At 37.9% G+C, this 15,033-nt stretch overlaps 2 protein-coding genes across 2 annotated transcripts; both read right to left on the bottom strand.

The window, feature by feature from the left end:
* Positions 1 to 2,248: 2,248 nt before the first annotated feature.
* Positions 2,249 to 3,465, bottom strand: LOC136066480 (uncharacterized). Its single transcript, XM_065770844.1, has 3 exons — positions 3,447 to 3,465; positions 2,870 to 3,312; positions 2,249 to 2,575 (listed from the first exon to the last, which is right to left on the bottom strand). The coding sequence occupies exons 1-3, from the start codon at positions 3,463 to 3,465 to the stop codon at positions 2,249 to 2,251; spliced, it is 789 nt and encodes a 262-aa protein (XP_065626916.1).
* Positions 3,466 to 11,179: 7,714 nt separating this feature from the next.
* Positions 11,180 to 11,668, bottom strand: LOC136066482 (uncharacterized). The gene has a single exon (XM_065770845.1). It carries the CDS (start codon positions 11,666 to 11,668, stop codon positions 11,180 to 11,182), a length of 489 nt encoding a protein of 162 aa, XP_065626917.1.
* Positions 11,669 to 15,033: the final 3,365 nt, after the last annotated feature.

Consider the following 15,033-nt stretch of genomic DNA (forward strand, 5'->3'; position numbering starts at 1 on the left):
GAAAACGTAATATATAGCTGTGCCCTGAAGTAGCGTCCACCCTAGACACCCCTAAGTTAAAAACTTTAGTAGATAGATACCAAATCCCTAGGGAGTTTGAACCTCGTCTACCAAGGAAGGAGAGTGGTGTTGTTTCTCTTCTTCTGGTTTGGGAGTATACACATTTATCTTTTAGCTGGTCTTACGTTTCCCTTAAATTCTTTTTGTAGAGGTCTTCTTCATAAGTTGGGCATTGGTCCTAACCAGCTTAACCCCAATGGTTGGAGGACGATAGTTGCCATGCAAGTGCTATGGCATGAGGCACTGGATGGGGAATGTCCTATAACAGTGGATGAGTTCATCTACTGTTATAATCACTCGAAAATAAAAAAGGTTGCTAGTTTTTACCAGTTCTCGTCCAAAGGCTCTCACTATAGCTTAATAAAGGGCGCACCTCGTTCGACAGGCTCTGGAAAAAAGAGTTTTTTATTATTTCTGGAAATTGGGTTGGAGACCCAATAGATATGGGTAATGCCCCCTTCCCTCTTTTTACCAGCCTCATAGGCCGCCTTCGTCCTGAGGGTATGTTTTCTTTCCATGTTATTTCCTTTATTCCTTACACATTTTCCAATTTTCAATCTCCTAACCACCTTTCTTTTTATTGGTGCAGCTGTTATTCGTCCATGTTTGGATAGATTTTACTTGGATTGAATTGACCAAGTACGTGCCTTCCTTAGAAGGACTTTTCGCGATCTAGTGACTTTTAGTAGTTTGGCTACATGGGGGCTTGGTCCAGAACCTACTGCTAAGAACTAGGCCATGAAAAAAACTACTCGTAGAAGTAAGTATCGTCTAGCTCTACTTCATTTCCTTTCCTTTTTTTTTTCTTTTTTTAATTGATTTCCTTTGTCGTAGGAATAATTACAATGAGGGAAAAAGGAAAAAACAGGAACTAGTGGGGACGAGGATGCTCCTGTACCATTAGTCGTCCAGAAAGCTTCCATCTAGACTGGGAAGAGGAAATCTAAAAAGATTTCTAGTGTTGTGGATCTGGACGACTTTCCTAGTTGTCGAGGCTCCAAAAGATAGAATCCAACCAGGCTTCATCTCTCTTAAGGTCCCCAAATTTACACCTCCAACAGTGAATCTGGACGACCCTCTTGCCAATGTTAAGCCCGTCCAATAATTCTATCCTGTTCAAACTGATCCTACCCCCCTCCAACTAAGACTAATCGTTTCAAAGTCATTTTTTTTTTTTTTTTTTTTTTTTAATTTATTCAAGTACAATTCCCTCGTCCAAATTTATGGATGAGTTTTATGAACTATTACTCTACTTTCAAGGATTTTTGGACGGTGGTCGTCTACCCTTAGAGTTTATGAATGAATGAATGAATGCTTTATTTTCATTGTTTCTATCATATTTCAATATGTTTAAGGATTTATGGACATACTTTATTAGTATCATCCATACCATTAGGAAAACATTTTATCTTACCTTGAACTTATGGACGAAGTTCTTCCATCACAAAGCTGGAGTAAAAATGAACCCTTAAAATGCTTCTTTAATTCGTCCATGAACATCGTCTTTTGGCTAGCTCAAGGATTTATTCAAACTTGCAATAATTTATTTGTCCTTGACGAAAGTAATTTCAGCAAATGCTCGTCCATGTGCTGGACTGCTTGGCTGCTTAGAAATACATCATATATATATTTGGAAATCCATACTATGTAATCATTTGTCCACAATCATAGCACATGCTTGAGAGCTAGTGCCTTTAGGAAATTAAAAATACTTATACAACATAACTTCGTCCATAAGTAACACAAAATACTTACACACTTAAAACACAATAGTAGTAATAAGCAAACACAAGAAAATAACACTTGAAGCAATAAATTACTTCAATCGTCCATGGAGTTCATCCTGAGGCAATATTTTTCCATGGATGACATTTTATTGATAGTACCTTCTTAGGTGTTCAACATTCCAAGGGTGTTCCAGCTTCCTTCCATCCAAGGCTTCCAAGTAGTAGGATCCTTACCTCTTGCAGTTGATAACCTTATAAGGTCCTTCCCAATTTGGTCCCAACTTCCCATGGGTCGGGTTTTTGGTGGCCAAAGAAACCCTTTTTAGGACGAGATCCCCAATGTTGAAGCGCCTAGGTGAAACCATGGCATCATACTGCTTTGCCCTGAGATTTTTGTAACTTACTGTTCTCCGCTCTGCGTCCATCCTTACCTCATATATAAGATCGAGGTTAAGACGAATCTATTCCTTGTTTTCTTCATTTTGATACCTCATCACCCTATGGCTGGCCATGTGCACTTCTGCAGGTATGACTGCTTCATTCCCATAAGCTAGTTTGAAAGGAGTTTCCCCGGTAGGGGTCCTCGCTGTTGTTCTGTAAGCCCACAAAACACCTGGTAATTCATCTGGCCATACTCCCTTTGCCCCTTTAAGCTGAGTTTTGATGATCTTCAACAAGGAACAGTTTGCCACTTCTGCTTGTCCATTGGCTTGTGGGTGGGAGGGTGAGGAGTAATGGTTCTTTATTCCAAGTTGTTCACAAAATTCCTTGAAAAGTGTGTTGTCGAACTGTCATCCATTGTCAGACACTAGAACCTTGGGTACTCCAAATCTGCATACGATGCTCTTCCAAATGAAGTTTTTGACATTTTGCTGTGTGATTTTCACTAAGGGTTCAACTTCCACCCACTTGTTGAAATAATCTATCCCCACTACCAAAAACTTCATCTATTTGGTTCTAGTTAGAAAGGGGCCTAAAATATCCAAACCCCACTGTGCAAAAGGCTAAGAGGCCATCATTAGGGTAAGATATTTTGATGGCTGTCTAGGAATATTACTGAAACGTTGACATTGATCACATACCTTAACATATGCCCTAGCATCAACTTGGATGGTTAGCCAATAGTACCCTGCACGGATGACCTTATGGACGAGTGATCTGGCTCCTGAATGGTTACCACACGCTCCTTCATGAACTTCTCTCAGCATGTAATTCGCCTCGTCTGAGGCTAAGCACCTTAGGTATAGTTGTGAAAAACTTCTTCTATACAGCACTTTGTCCACAAGGACGTATCTGGCTGATTTAACTCTGAGCTTCCTGGCTTCGTCCATCCCTTCTAGAAGCCTTCTGTCCTTTAGATATGATACTATCGGGGTCATCCAATTCTCTTCACTTTCTATCTGCAACATTTCTGGGAGATCTATGCTTGGCATGTACTGTATTTCATCAAACTTGTCAATCGCTTCATTAGCAGAGGCTTCCTTCGCTAGAGTATCTGCTTCTATGTTCTCTTTGTTGGTTAAATCTGATTTTGTATCTCATACAAAACACACAACGGAAGCAACAAACAAAGAGCCAGGTTTTCATATCATGATTGGTAAGAAAGTAGTTATTGTCCAAGAGAAATTCTTTCTAAAGAATTTCATTGCCAAGGATAACCGTTCATGATGATAACCATTGTATTGCATTGGTTTGTTCAAAATGGACATCTTGGCTAAATATTTACTTATTGGATGGTGCTGTGTCTTAGTAATTGTCAATGGTAGTTATTGAAATGAAGGGTAGTTATTCTAATGCTCTGGCCGATATATCCAAACCATCTTGAAGTTTATGTTTTGGATATAGTTATTCAAATAACTATCATTTGCATGTATCTATTCATGGCACAACTTGGATTCTTCATTGCATGGCTTGGATGTTAATGCACCGGTTGGATTTGGATGTATATATTGGCTTGATTTGTTGCATGATTTCGTGGACCCATGTGGCAAATTCCATCTGCCATTAACATGCTTTCATTTATATATTGCATCAAATGCCGTGTCATGCTATTATATGTATCAAGAATTCGCATGCATTAAGGATTCAAGTTCTTCATTTCATATTGAATCCGTATATTATATATAATGTAATAATCATATATTACATGTAATAATCCATATATTATATTATATATAATGCAATATGGGTTTATAGTGTAATATGGGTTTATTTTACATTATATATATTTATATTTATATTAATGCTAGGATTAAAGTATTCATTTAATGAAATTTATTCCTAATGAGATTAGGATTATGTTTTCAAGGGTTTCTAGCATTAATATGGTTCTTGATCATAAAAACCTTTAATTAGAAATATCTAGTGGGAGAGAGATACAAGAGTTGCATCTCACGGCCTCCATTATCAGTTTATAGTAGTGTGGGTAAGCACTTGTCTTGGCGTATATGCCTTGCGATCCCAAAGGAGGGTGTTTACTTCATAGTACTACAAGATTGAACTAACCTGTTCAAAGTAGTGTGGACAAGCACCTCGTCTTGGCGTATATGCCTCGCGATCCCAAAGGAGGGTGTTTTGTTCCATGATACTACAAGTTTAAACATTATAAGGGAGATGAAATGTGGCTACACATGATTCTAGATAATGGTGTACACTAGACTAAGTGTATGTTAACCTCCCAAAGGAGCTATGTCATTATTACTTAGAGGCTAAAGCTAATACGGCATATTATTAGTGTATGACAAGAGTTATCATGATAGCACTAATAATTAGAATAGTTCTCAATCAATTAATGTGTTTATAATAAACTTGCTACCAAGGAATTATAGACATGGATTGGTTTGTTGTTGCATATATTATTTTATGGTTTTATAAGGTTCCATATTATATGATTATATGCTAAATTGATAGTGTCTAGTTTATTATTATATTCATGTTTGTTATTTTCAGATTTAAAATCATGGCATCATTTAGCCCACTTGTTGCTATACTTAATCAAAACAAACTGATTGGATCCAACTATGTTGACTGGAAAAGAAACTTGGATATTGTTCTTACTGCTGAAGAGCACAAATATGTGCTTACTCAACCATGTCCTAGCTTTCCATCATTAGATGCTCCTCTTGAGGAAAAACAACGATATGATCGTTGGCAGAAATCTAATGAGATGGCTAAGTGTTATATCCTAGCATCTATTTCAAATGTTCTACAGCATCAAATGCAGGATGTAGAACTAGCTTCAGACATAATGCTAAGTTTGAAGGAGATGTTTGGTGAGCAAGGCCGTTCTGCAAGGCAAGAAACTATGAGCAGATTTATAATACCAAAATGGCTGAAGGTACTTCAGTGAGGGAGCATTGTCTTAGGATGATCTCTAATCTGAATACATTGGAAGTTTTAGGTGCCAATATTGATGGAGAATCCCAAGTGGATATTATACTCCAGTCATTACCAGAATCATTCAAGGAATTCAGACTTAACTATAATATGAACAAAAAGATTTATACATTGTCTGAATTGATGAATGAGTTGGTAGCGGCGGAAGGCATCCTTGGTACTTCTAGTGTTGAAGCCAATGTTGGTGAACTTCTACTTCTCAACCTAAGTCGAAAGGCAAGGGTAAGAAGAAGAAGAAAAAGAACTTCACTAAGAAAGATGGTAAACAAGTTGCCTTAGGAGTTGCCAACAAAGGAAAGAAAACCAAAGGAAAGTGTTTCCATTGTGGTGAGAAAGGACATTAGAAGAGGAATTGTCCAATATTTAAGGCTGCCAAGAATAAAGGTATGAAAAGTACATTCCGTCTTGAAACATGTTTGGTACAAAATCCCACAGATTCCTAGTGTGTGGATTCAGGTTGTACTAATCATATCTGCAAATCCTTGCAGGGGTTTCAAGAGACCAGAAAGCTAAATGAAGGGGAAATGTTTCTTACCTTGGCTGATGGGAGCAGGATTCTAGTTGTAGCTATTGGAGTGTTAAATTTATGTTTTGAATTTAGAGTTTTAATATTGGAAGACTGTTTGTATGTACCTAATGTCCGTAGGAATTTAATTTTTGCAACTTATTTAGGTAAACATGGATATTATGTTATCCTAAAAGACAATGTTGTAATAAAGAAGGATAAAGTGTTTATCTGTTCTGATAATATTGTGGATGGTCTTTATATTTTAACTCCTGATAAGCATGAATTATATAATTCTAAATTAGATCATAACTCTCATGTAAAATCATTAAAGAGAAAGTTTCCTTCTACTAATGAAGCATACCTTTGGCACTTGCGTTTGGGTCATATTAATCCAAATAGAATTCAAAGACTGATCAAAGAAGGACTTTTAGAGCCATTGGACTTTGATGAATTTCCAGTTTGTAAATCTTGTTTGGAAGGCAAAATGACCAAACGACCTTTTAAAGCAAAAGGTAGAAGAGCCCAAGAGTTGCTTGAATTAGTTCATACAGATGTATGTGGTCCTATGTCAACCCAAGCAAAATGAGGTTATGAGTACTTTATCACTTTTACTGATGATTACTCAAGATATGGTTATGTGTACCTAATGAGACGGAAGTTCAAAGCCTTTGAAAAGTTCAAAGAGTTTAGGGCTGAAGTTGAGAATCAATTAGGTAAACGCATAAAAGCTATTCGATTTGATCGTGGTGGCGAATACCTTCTTCGGGATTTCAAGGATTACTTAACTCAAAATGGGATTATATCCCAATTGACTGCACTTGGAACTCCCCAACAGAATGGTGTAGCAGAAAGAAGGAATAGGACTCTTTTGGAAATAGTTAGGTCCATGATGAGTTACTCAACTTTACCAGTTTCTTTTTAGGGATATGCACTAAAACTGTAATGCATATTTTGAATTTAGTTCCATCAAAATCTGTTCCCAACACACCTAAGGAATTGTGGAGTGGGCGTAAGCCTAGTATGAAATATTTCCACATTTGGGGATGTCCAGCACATGTGTTGAAAAGGAAGTCTGATAAGTTGGAATCTAAAATTGAAATATGTATGTTTTTAGGGTATTCAAAAGAAACAAAGGGTTATTTATTCTATAATCATAAAGATAACAAAGTGTTGGTTAGCACACATGCCAAATTTTTGGAAGATGATTATATGAATAATTTTGATCCTAGAAATAAAGTTGTTTTGGCTGAAATGAATGAACCTTTAGTTGAACAACCAATAGATGAAACTAGGGATGATGTGGTTGTATTGGATACACCATAAGATACTACTCATAAGACGTCTAGTACACAGGTGCCTCGTCGTAGTGGGAGAATTGTTCGGCCTCCTATAAGATACATAGGTTTGGGGGAAACTTATGAAGCTATCTCAGAAGATGCTGAATCAAATCCCTATACTTATGAAGAGGCAATGAATGATATAGATGCACATCATTGGATCAAAGCTATGAAATCTGAATTAGATTCCATGTATTCCAATCAAGTTTGGGATCTTGTAAAGGTGCATAATGACATTAAACCTGTTGGTTGCAAATGGGTTTACAAGAGGAAGAGAGGGATAGATGGAAAGGTTGAAACCTTTAAAGCAAGACTAGTGGTGAAAGGGTATACACAAAAAGAAGGTATTGACTATGATGAAACTTTTTCGCCAGTAGCCATGCTTAAATCTATCAGAATTCTCTGTGATGACATTCTACTCATTGGAAATGATGTAGGGGTAATGTCTTCGGTAAAGGTTTGGTTGTCAAACCAATTTGATATGAAGAACTTGGGTGAGGCTAACTTTATTCTGGGGATCAAGCTTTGGCGAGATCTCAAGAATAGGATGTTAGGCTTATCATAGGCTGGATATATAGATAAGGTTCTAGAACGGTTTAGCATGCAAAACTCCAAGAAGGGATTACGTCCTTTCAGACATGGAGTTTCTCTGTTTGATAACCAAAGGCCTAAGACTCAAGAGGAAGTAGATATGATGAGACAAATTCCTCATGCTTCTGCAGTAGGAAGTCTCATGTATGCCATGCTTTGTACTAGACCATATATTTTTTATTCAGTTGGCATGGTCAGTCGATATGAATCAAATCTAGGACCAAAACATTGGCAAGCTGTAAAGCATATTCTCAAGTATCTACGAAGAACGAGAGATTATATGCCTGTTTATCGATGTAAGGATTTGATACCCATTGGCTATACAGATTCAAATTTTCAGTCGGATCTAGATTTCAAAAAGTCCACATCAGGATGTGTATTCACCTTGGGAGGTGGAGCCATAACATGGAGGAGTGTCAAACAATCTTGTATTGCGGACTCCACCATGGAAGCAGAATATGTTGTTGCTTGTGAAACAGCAAAAGAAGCTGTATGGCTCAAGAAATTCCTTTTTGACCTTGGTGTAATAAGAATGGAACAAGTTCCCATCACATTATTTTGCGACAATAGTGGTGCAATTGCACAATCAAAAGATCCAAGGAATCACAAGAAAGTAAAGCACATTGAGAGAAAGTACCACATCATTAGAGATATTATTGCTCATGGAGATGTGATGGTAGTAAAGATTGAAAGTGCAAACAATCTAGCAGATCTCTTTACTAAAGCCTTACCTTAAAGGACCTTCGAGTCACATTTGGAGGGAATGGGAGTTAGATTAGTGCACAATAGTCTTTAGGGCAAGTGGGAGATATGTTGGGATTAGTGCCCTTAAATCCTATTGTATAGTGCTATGTATGATATTAAGTATGACATTATGTATGACATGATGTATGACTTAATATTGTAATTAATAAAGTTTTTTTATTATTACCTAAAATAATGATAACATGAATATTCAGACATTATCATTTAGTCCATGAGATGCATAGTATGTGATTTATGTGATTTAGTCATAGAAGATATAAGTCACAAGATCATTGTAAACTCAGAATTTTAGTTCATAGTCGGTGATGAAATTGGGCATTTTATCTGCGAAGGCTATAACATATCAACTAAGATGATGATCTTGATCATGGAAGTGGAGACTTCTAGTTGATGTGTTAATATGTTTTAAGAGTTAAGACATATTGAACTAGATCGCTGTGAGATTTATTATTCTCCTAATGACTGTCAATTGAATAATAAATCTCACGACTTATATTTGCATGAACTCTTAATCATATAAATCACATACTATGCATCTCATGGACTAAATGATAATGTCCGAATATTCATGTTACCTTTATTTTAGGTAATAATAAAACAACTTTATTAATTACAATATTAAGTCATACATCATGTCATACATAATGTCATACTTAATATCATACATAGCATTATACAATAGGATTTAAGGGCACTAATCCCAACACTCTTCTCTTGGGATTTGAACGAAATTAGCTTCTTTGAATTTCTTCACGAGGCGTACCACTTTCTTCAAATATCTTCTCATTCTATCTTCCTTGGCTTCACATGTCCCATTTATTTGGCCTATGACCAACCGTGAGTCTCTCAGGACGAGTATTGAGCTCGCTTCTACAGATTTAGCCAACTACAACCCTTTAAGAAGGGTTTCATACTCCACTTCATTGTTAGTTGTTTGGTACTGCAAGCGAATCTTGTACTTCAATTTATCCCCTTTTGGTGACTGCAAGACAACTCCTATACCTCTTGCATGCAATGTAGACGATCCATCTACATTGACGACCCACTTGTTATTGTCTTCTCTCTCCAAGCCCTCATGACTTGGAGTGAACTCTGCAATGAAATCTGTCAGGGCTTGAGCCTTTATTGAATTCCTCTGTTGGTACCAAATGTCAAACTTACTAAGCTCAACTACCCATTGGATTAGTCATCTTGCAGCTTCTAGTTTGTTCATTGTCTTCTTGAGTGGATGGTCTATCATGACATTGATGACATGAACCTGGAAGTAGTGCCTTAACTTCCTAGAAGCTGTTATCAGTGCAAAAACTAACTTCTCTATCAGTGGGTACCTTTCTTCTGCTCTTCTCAATGCTCGACTAATGTAATACACAGGCTTTTGCACCTTTTTTTCCTCCCTGATCAACGTTGAACACACGGCATGCGAGGACATTGCTAAGTAGAGATATAGTTCCTCTCCTAGCACGGATGGACTTAACAATGAAGCCGTGGTAAGATAGTGCTTTAGGTCCTGGAAGGCCTTCTGACACTCGCTCATCCATTCAAATGCTTTCCTGAGAATTTTGAAGAAGGGCAGACACTTGTCTATGGCTTTTGAAACAAACCTGTTCAGAGCTGCAACTCGTCCAATAAAGGATTGGACTTCCTTGATGTTCTTCAGTGGTTCCATGTTCAATATGGCTTGGATCTTGTTTGGATTTGCTTCAATTCCTCTCTGTGAAACCATGAATCCTAGAAACTTTCTGGACAATACTCCGAATGCACACTTACTTGGGTTCAGTTTCATCTTGTATCGTCTAAGTGTTTCAAAGGTTTCTTGAAGATCGTCTAAGTGGCTTCCCTCGTTTAAGCTCTTCACAAGCATGTCATCCACGTACACCTCCACATTCCGTCCTATCTGTGGACAAAATATATGATTCACCAACCTTTGATAAGTTGCCCCTGCATTCTTTAGACCGAAGGGCATCACCTTGTAACAAAACAAACCTTGACTGGTAATAAAAGAGGTCTTCTCTTGGTCAGCCTCATCCATCTTTATCTGATTATATCCTGAGAGGGCATCCATAAAGCTCAACAATTGATGGCCAGCTGTGGAATCCACCAATTGGTCAATGCTTCTTTACCATCACTACATTTGCTAACCAGTCCGGACAATAGACTTCCCGGATGAAATGTGCTGTAGTCAGTTTCTGAACCTCTTCCTTGATAGCCTTGTCTCTTTCAGGAGCGAAGACTTTCTTCTTTTGTCGAATAGGCTTAGAAGAGGGGAACACATTCAATTGATGAGTAATTACCCTTGGATCAATACCAGGCATGTCGTCATAACTCCATGCAAAAACATCGGTATTCTTCCTCAGAAACTAGACAAGGCCTTCTTTCACTTTCTCCTTAATACCTGTTCCAATCCTAGTGAACTTCTCAGGATCATTTTCTTGAAATAATTCTATACTCATAGTCTGTATCTGCTCGTCCACAGCCAACATGGCTAGATAACACTCTCTGGCTGCCAACTGATCTCCTTATGCTTGTCCAATCTCACACTCTATAGGAAATTTGACTGATAGATGGTAGGTAAATATTACTGCCTTCCAACTATTTAAAGTTGGTCTTCCAATGATGGCATTGTATGAGGATGAACAATCGACAACAAGGAAATTCACTTCCTTAGTTATCTACTGCGGGTATGACCCCACCATTACAGGCAATGTAATGGTGTTGATGGGCTGCACTTTTATTCCTCCGAATCCTATCAGTGGTGAGCATGCTGGACGAAGTTGATCTCATCCAAGCCCCATCTGCTAGAAGGCGGGATAATACAAGATATCCGCCGAGCTTCCATTATCCACCAACACACTCCTAGTTGTATAATGTGCAATGAGTAGGGTAATGACAATAGCATCGTCATGTGGATGATGAATCCTCTCAGCTTCTTCATCCATAAAAGAAATGGTTGGCTCGTCTGTTTCCTTCGTCCTTGGGGGTCGTCCAGAGAGTTGGACATTTTGCACCGTTTTGAGATACATCTTTTTTGTCTTGGAAGATTGTCTTGTCGAAGTCCCACCAATGATAACCCTTATTTCTCTGAGTGGGGGCCGTGATGACTCTTTCATCTTTGCTTTCAATTTTTCATCTTTATGATCCCTTCCAACGAAATGCCTCAGCTTTCTTTGTCTAATGAGATTCTCAATCTGCTGCTTCAAGTCATAACACTCGTCTATATCATACCTATGATCTCTATGGAAGTGACAATATTTATTCTTATTGCGCTTGTTAGGATCTCCTTTCATCTTCTCTGGCTACTTCAAGGAAGGATCATCCTTGATTTGCATGAGCACTTGATCAAGTGGGGCATTTAAGGGTGTGTAATTCTGATTCCTTGTTGATGGGCCTGCCTTCCTGTTATCTCTGTCTCGATCCTTTTTATTTTCCATTCATCCCTTCTTTGGACAAGGCCCTTGATCAGAGTGACGCGTGGGGTTGATTTCCATTCTCTCAGCTCTCTTCCTCTTCTTAGCTATGATTGTGTCTTTTGCATTCATAAAATTTTGGGCTGAATGGATAAGTTCAACCATGGACTGGGGCTCTTTTTCATACAGCTTGTGAATGAATAAGTCCGAGTTAACCCCATTATGGAAGGCTGCCAATAGTAGCTTGTCGTCCACCTCGTATACTGTTAGGTCTTCCTTGTTGAAGCATGTGATGAAGGAACGCAGGCTTTCATTCTCTTTTTGCTCTATAGTTAATAAGTTGGATGAAGAATGCTAGTGTCTCTATCCCCTAATGAAATTATTAACAAATAATTTGCTTAACTTCTCGAAAGAACTTACTGAATTCGGGGGTATTTTACTGAACCACACTCACGCTGGCCTCTTAAGTGTAGTAGGGAAGGCTCTGCACATAATCTCATTCAGAACCCCTTGGAGATGCATTGTAGTCTTGAAAGTAGCGATATGATCGAAAGGATCACATGCTCCATCATACGAATCCAAGGAAGGCATTTTGAACATTGGAGGCAAGGGATGGCCATTGATGGAAGCCATGAAAGGGGAATCTATTCGGTAAACCAAATCCTCTACGGGATTTGCCCTTCTCATGTTCTCCGTCATCTCGTCCATAACCTTCCTTATCTGATCCATTTCCTTCTCCAAATGTGGCATCCTTCACGAAGTGGTGCCTCTTGATTGAGTCACAGGCTTAGCATTTCCTCCTTTATCTTCTTGACTTTAGGATTGTCTCTCAACATATCCTTCATGGCGCTGCCTATCTATCTCCCTAGTCAACTCTTGATTCTGGCGAGTTAACTCCGCCATGGTAGCTGCCATAGACTGTATATGTTGGATGGAAGGCGGTTGCGTGATAGGTGCTGATTGGTGATCTCGGTTGGGATGGTTGGAAGCATCCCTACTCTCTTGGTGGCCTGGGCTAGTGGCTCTTGATCTAGTCCGAACCATACAGCCTTTTGTCAAAGAATGATAAACTGCCAAACCTGAAGTTTTCTCCTTCCCACAGACGGCACCAATTGATGCTAAACGGAATCAGTAGGCTAGACAATTCGGTTTCGATGTGCTAAAGGTGGTAGCGAAGGCCTGAAAAAGAAATAATATCAAAGGAGACCAGGGTGGACCAGCCTAAGACCCTCCGATGGCTAAGTTAGTATCTTCCCCATAAGTGGAATTCTAATTGTATTGTAGTAATGTCAGAATGGTCTCATACTTGTGCCTGATTTAGACCGGCCCTTATATAGGGAACCTTGGGGCAGTTATTTGGTTTAGTAACTTCCCTAAGATTTGTGGAAGTTTGAAATTACGGAAATAACTTCCCCAACAGCTATAGAAGTAGTAATCGCTGATGGAAGTTACATACTTAGGAAAAATTGCTGGCAATGAACATGGGTTGATTAATTGCTCTAGAACTCCAGAATTTTACCGAGTGTTACAAGGTCGTCCATGTGCTTTGCCTATGGACGACTCTTTGTGTATAGATTGATGTTGCGTGGTCGTCCATGAGCTTTGCACATGGACGACTCTTCCGACCTGATTGCCTGAGGTTTATTCAATCAATCAATACTCAAGGACGACATATCTAGACGAATCAAAGATGGTCTGGCCATTTGGCTAACTGGTGATCATGGACGACTCTTGTGGACGAACCATAGATGGTAATTTTTGCTATCCCATCACTAGTAATATAATACTAGCCTTTAAGCACACACTCACGCGCATGCTTAGAGGTTCTTTTAATTTTTTTGAGTAAAATTTAATAATTTGCATCAATTATGATGGGATAGCAAAAATTATCATCTATGGTTCGTCCAAAGGAGTCGTCCATGATCACCAGTTAGCCAAATGGCCAGACCATCTCTGATTCATTCAGATGTGTCATCCCTGAGTATTGATCGATTGAATAAACCTTAGACAATCAGGTCGGAAGAGTCGTCCATGTGCAAAGCTCATGGACGACCACACAACATCAATCTATACACAAAGAATCGTCCATGGGCAAAGCACATGGATGACCATGTAACACTCGGTAAAATTCTGGAGTTCTGGAGCGGTTAATCAACCCATGTTCATCACCAGTAATTTCTCCTAAGTATGTAACTTCCATCAACGGTTACTACTTCTATAGCTATTGGGGAAGTTACTAAACCAAATAACTGCCCCAAGGTTCCCTATATAAGGGCCGGTCTGAATCAGGCACAGGTATGAGACCATTCTGACATTACTACAATACAGTTAGAATTCCACTTGTGAGGAAGATACTAACTTAGCCATCGGAGGGTCTTAGGCCGGTCCACCTCGGTCTCCTTTGATATTGTTTCTTTTTTAGGCCTTCGCTACCACCTTTAACCCATCGAAATCGAATTTTCCAGCCTACTGATTTCGTTTAGCATCAAATTATAATTTTAATATTTGATACAAATGCATAACACTTATCACGCTCCTAAGTTTTTTTTGTGATTGGAAAATATAGTAATCCCAAATTAATATTGATGCAAATTATTAAATTTTACCCAAAAAAGTAACATTTTAACGTGGGTTTCTAAATTATTTAAATAAAAAAAAAACTTTTTAATGAGGGTTTAAAAAAAAATTCAGCCAATTAAAAAAATAAAGAAAGAGAAAAGTTTAAACGTGAAGTTTGTTTCTGAATAAGTGGGTTAGTGGGAGAGTGATTCTATTTTTAAAAAATATTTTAGTAGGAGTTAAAGGTGTATTTTTACTTTGTTGTCCTTTAATTCCATTTCTACTTAAATCTAGGAAAATAGGAGTATTTTGAAAAAAAAAAAAAAAAAAATTTGTTGTCCTTTAATTCCATTTCTACTTAAATCTAGGAAAATAGGAGTATTTTGAAAAAAAAAAAAAAAAAACAATCTAGTCCAAATAGGAGAAGTCTCTTCAATAATAGTATAGATAATAAAAGCTTTTGAGGTCTTAAAACTTAAAAAGTCTTTATTTTAAGAGTTTGAGTTTAATAAGAACATGGTATAAGAGTTTAGTTTTACACTTTACAATAAAATAATAATAAATGATGTATTTTTAAAATAAAAGAGTAGGCACTAATATGCACCCAGTCATAATCAAATTAAAAACTCTATCACCCAAATAATTATAAATAAATATATAAAATTTAAAACCCCAACCAAACTTCT

The sequence above is a fragment of the Quercus suber genome, unplaced genomic scaffold (genome assembly GCF_002906115.3).
Source record: "Quercus suber isolate HL8 unplaced genomic scaffold, Cork oak 2.0 scaffold_36, whole genome shotgun sequence".
Classification (NCBI taxonomy): domain Eukaryota; kingdom Viridiplantae; phylum Streptophyta; class Magnoliopsida; order Fagales; family Fagaceae; genus Quercus; species Quercus suber.

What these genes read in the sequence shown, in the direction of transcription:
- LOC136066480 (XM_065770844.1), bottom strand. An exon ending in ATGCTAGGGCATATGTTAAG is followed by an intron (nt 2,576 to 2,869) that starts GTATGTGATCAA and finishes AATGGATGACAG; the next exon opens with TTCGACAACACACTTTTCAA.
- LOC136066482 (XM_065770845.1), bottom strand. Translation starts at nt 11,668, where the DNA reads ATGAAAGGAGATCCTAACAAGCGCAATAAGAATAAATATTGTCACTTC.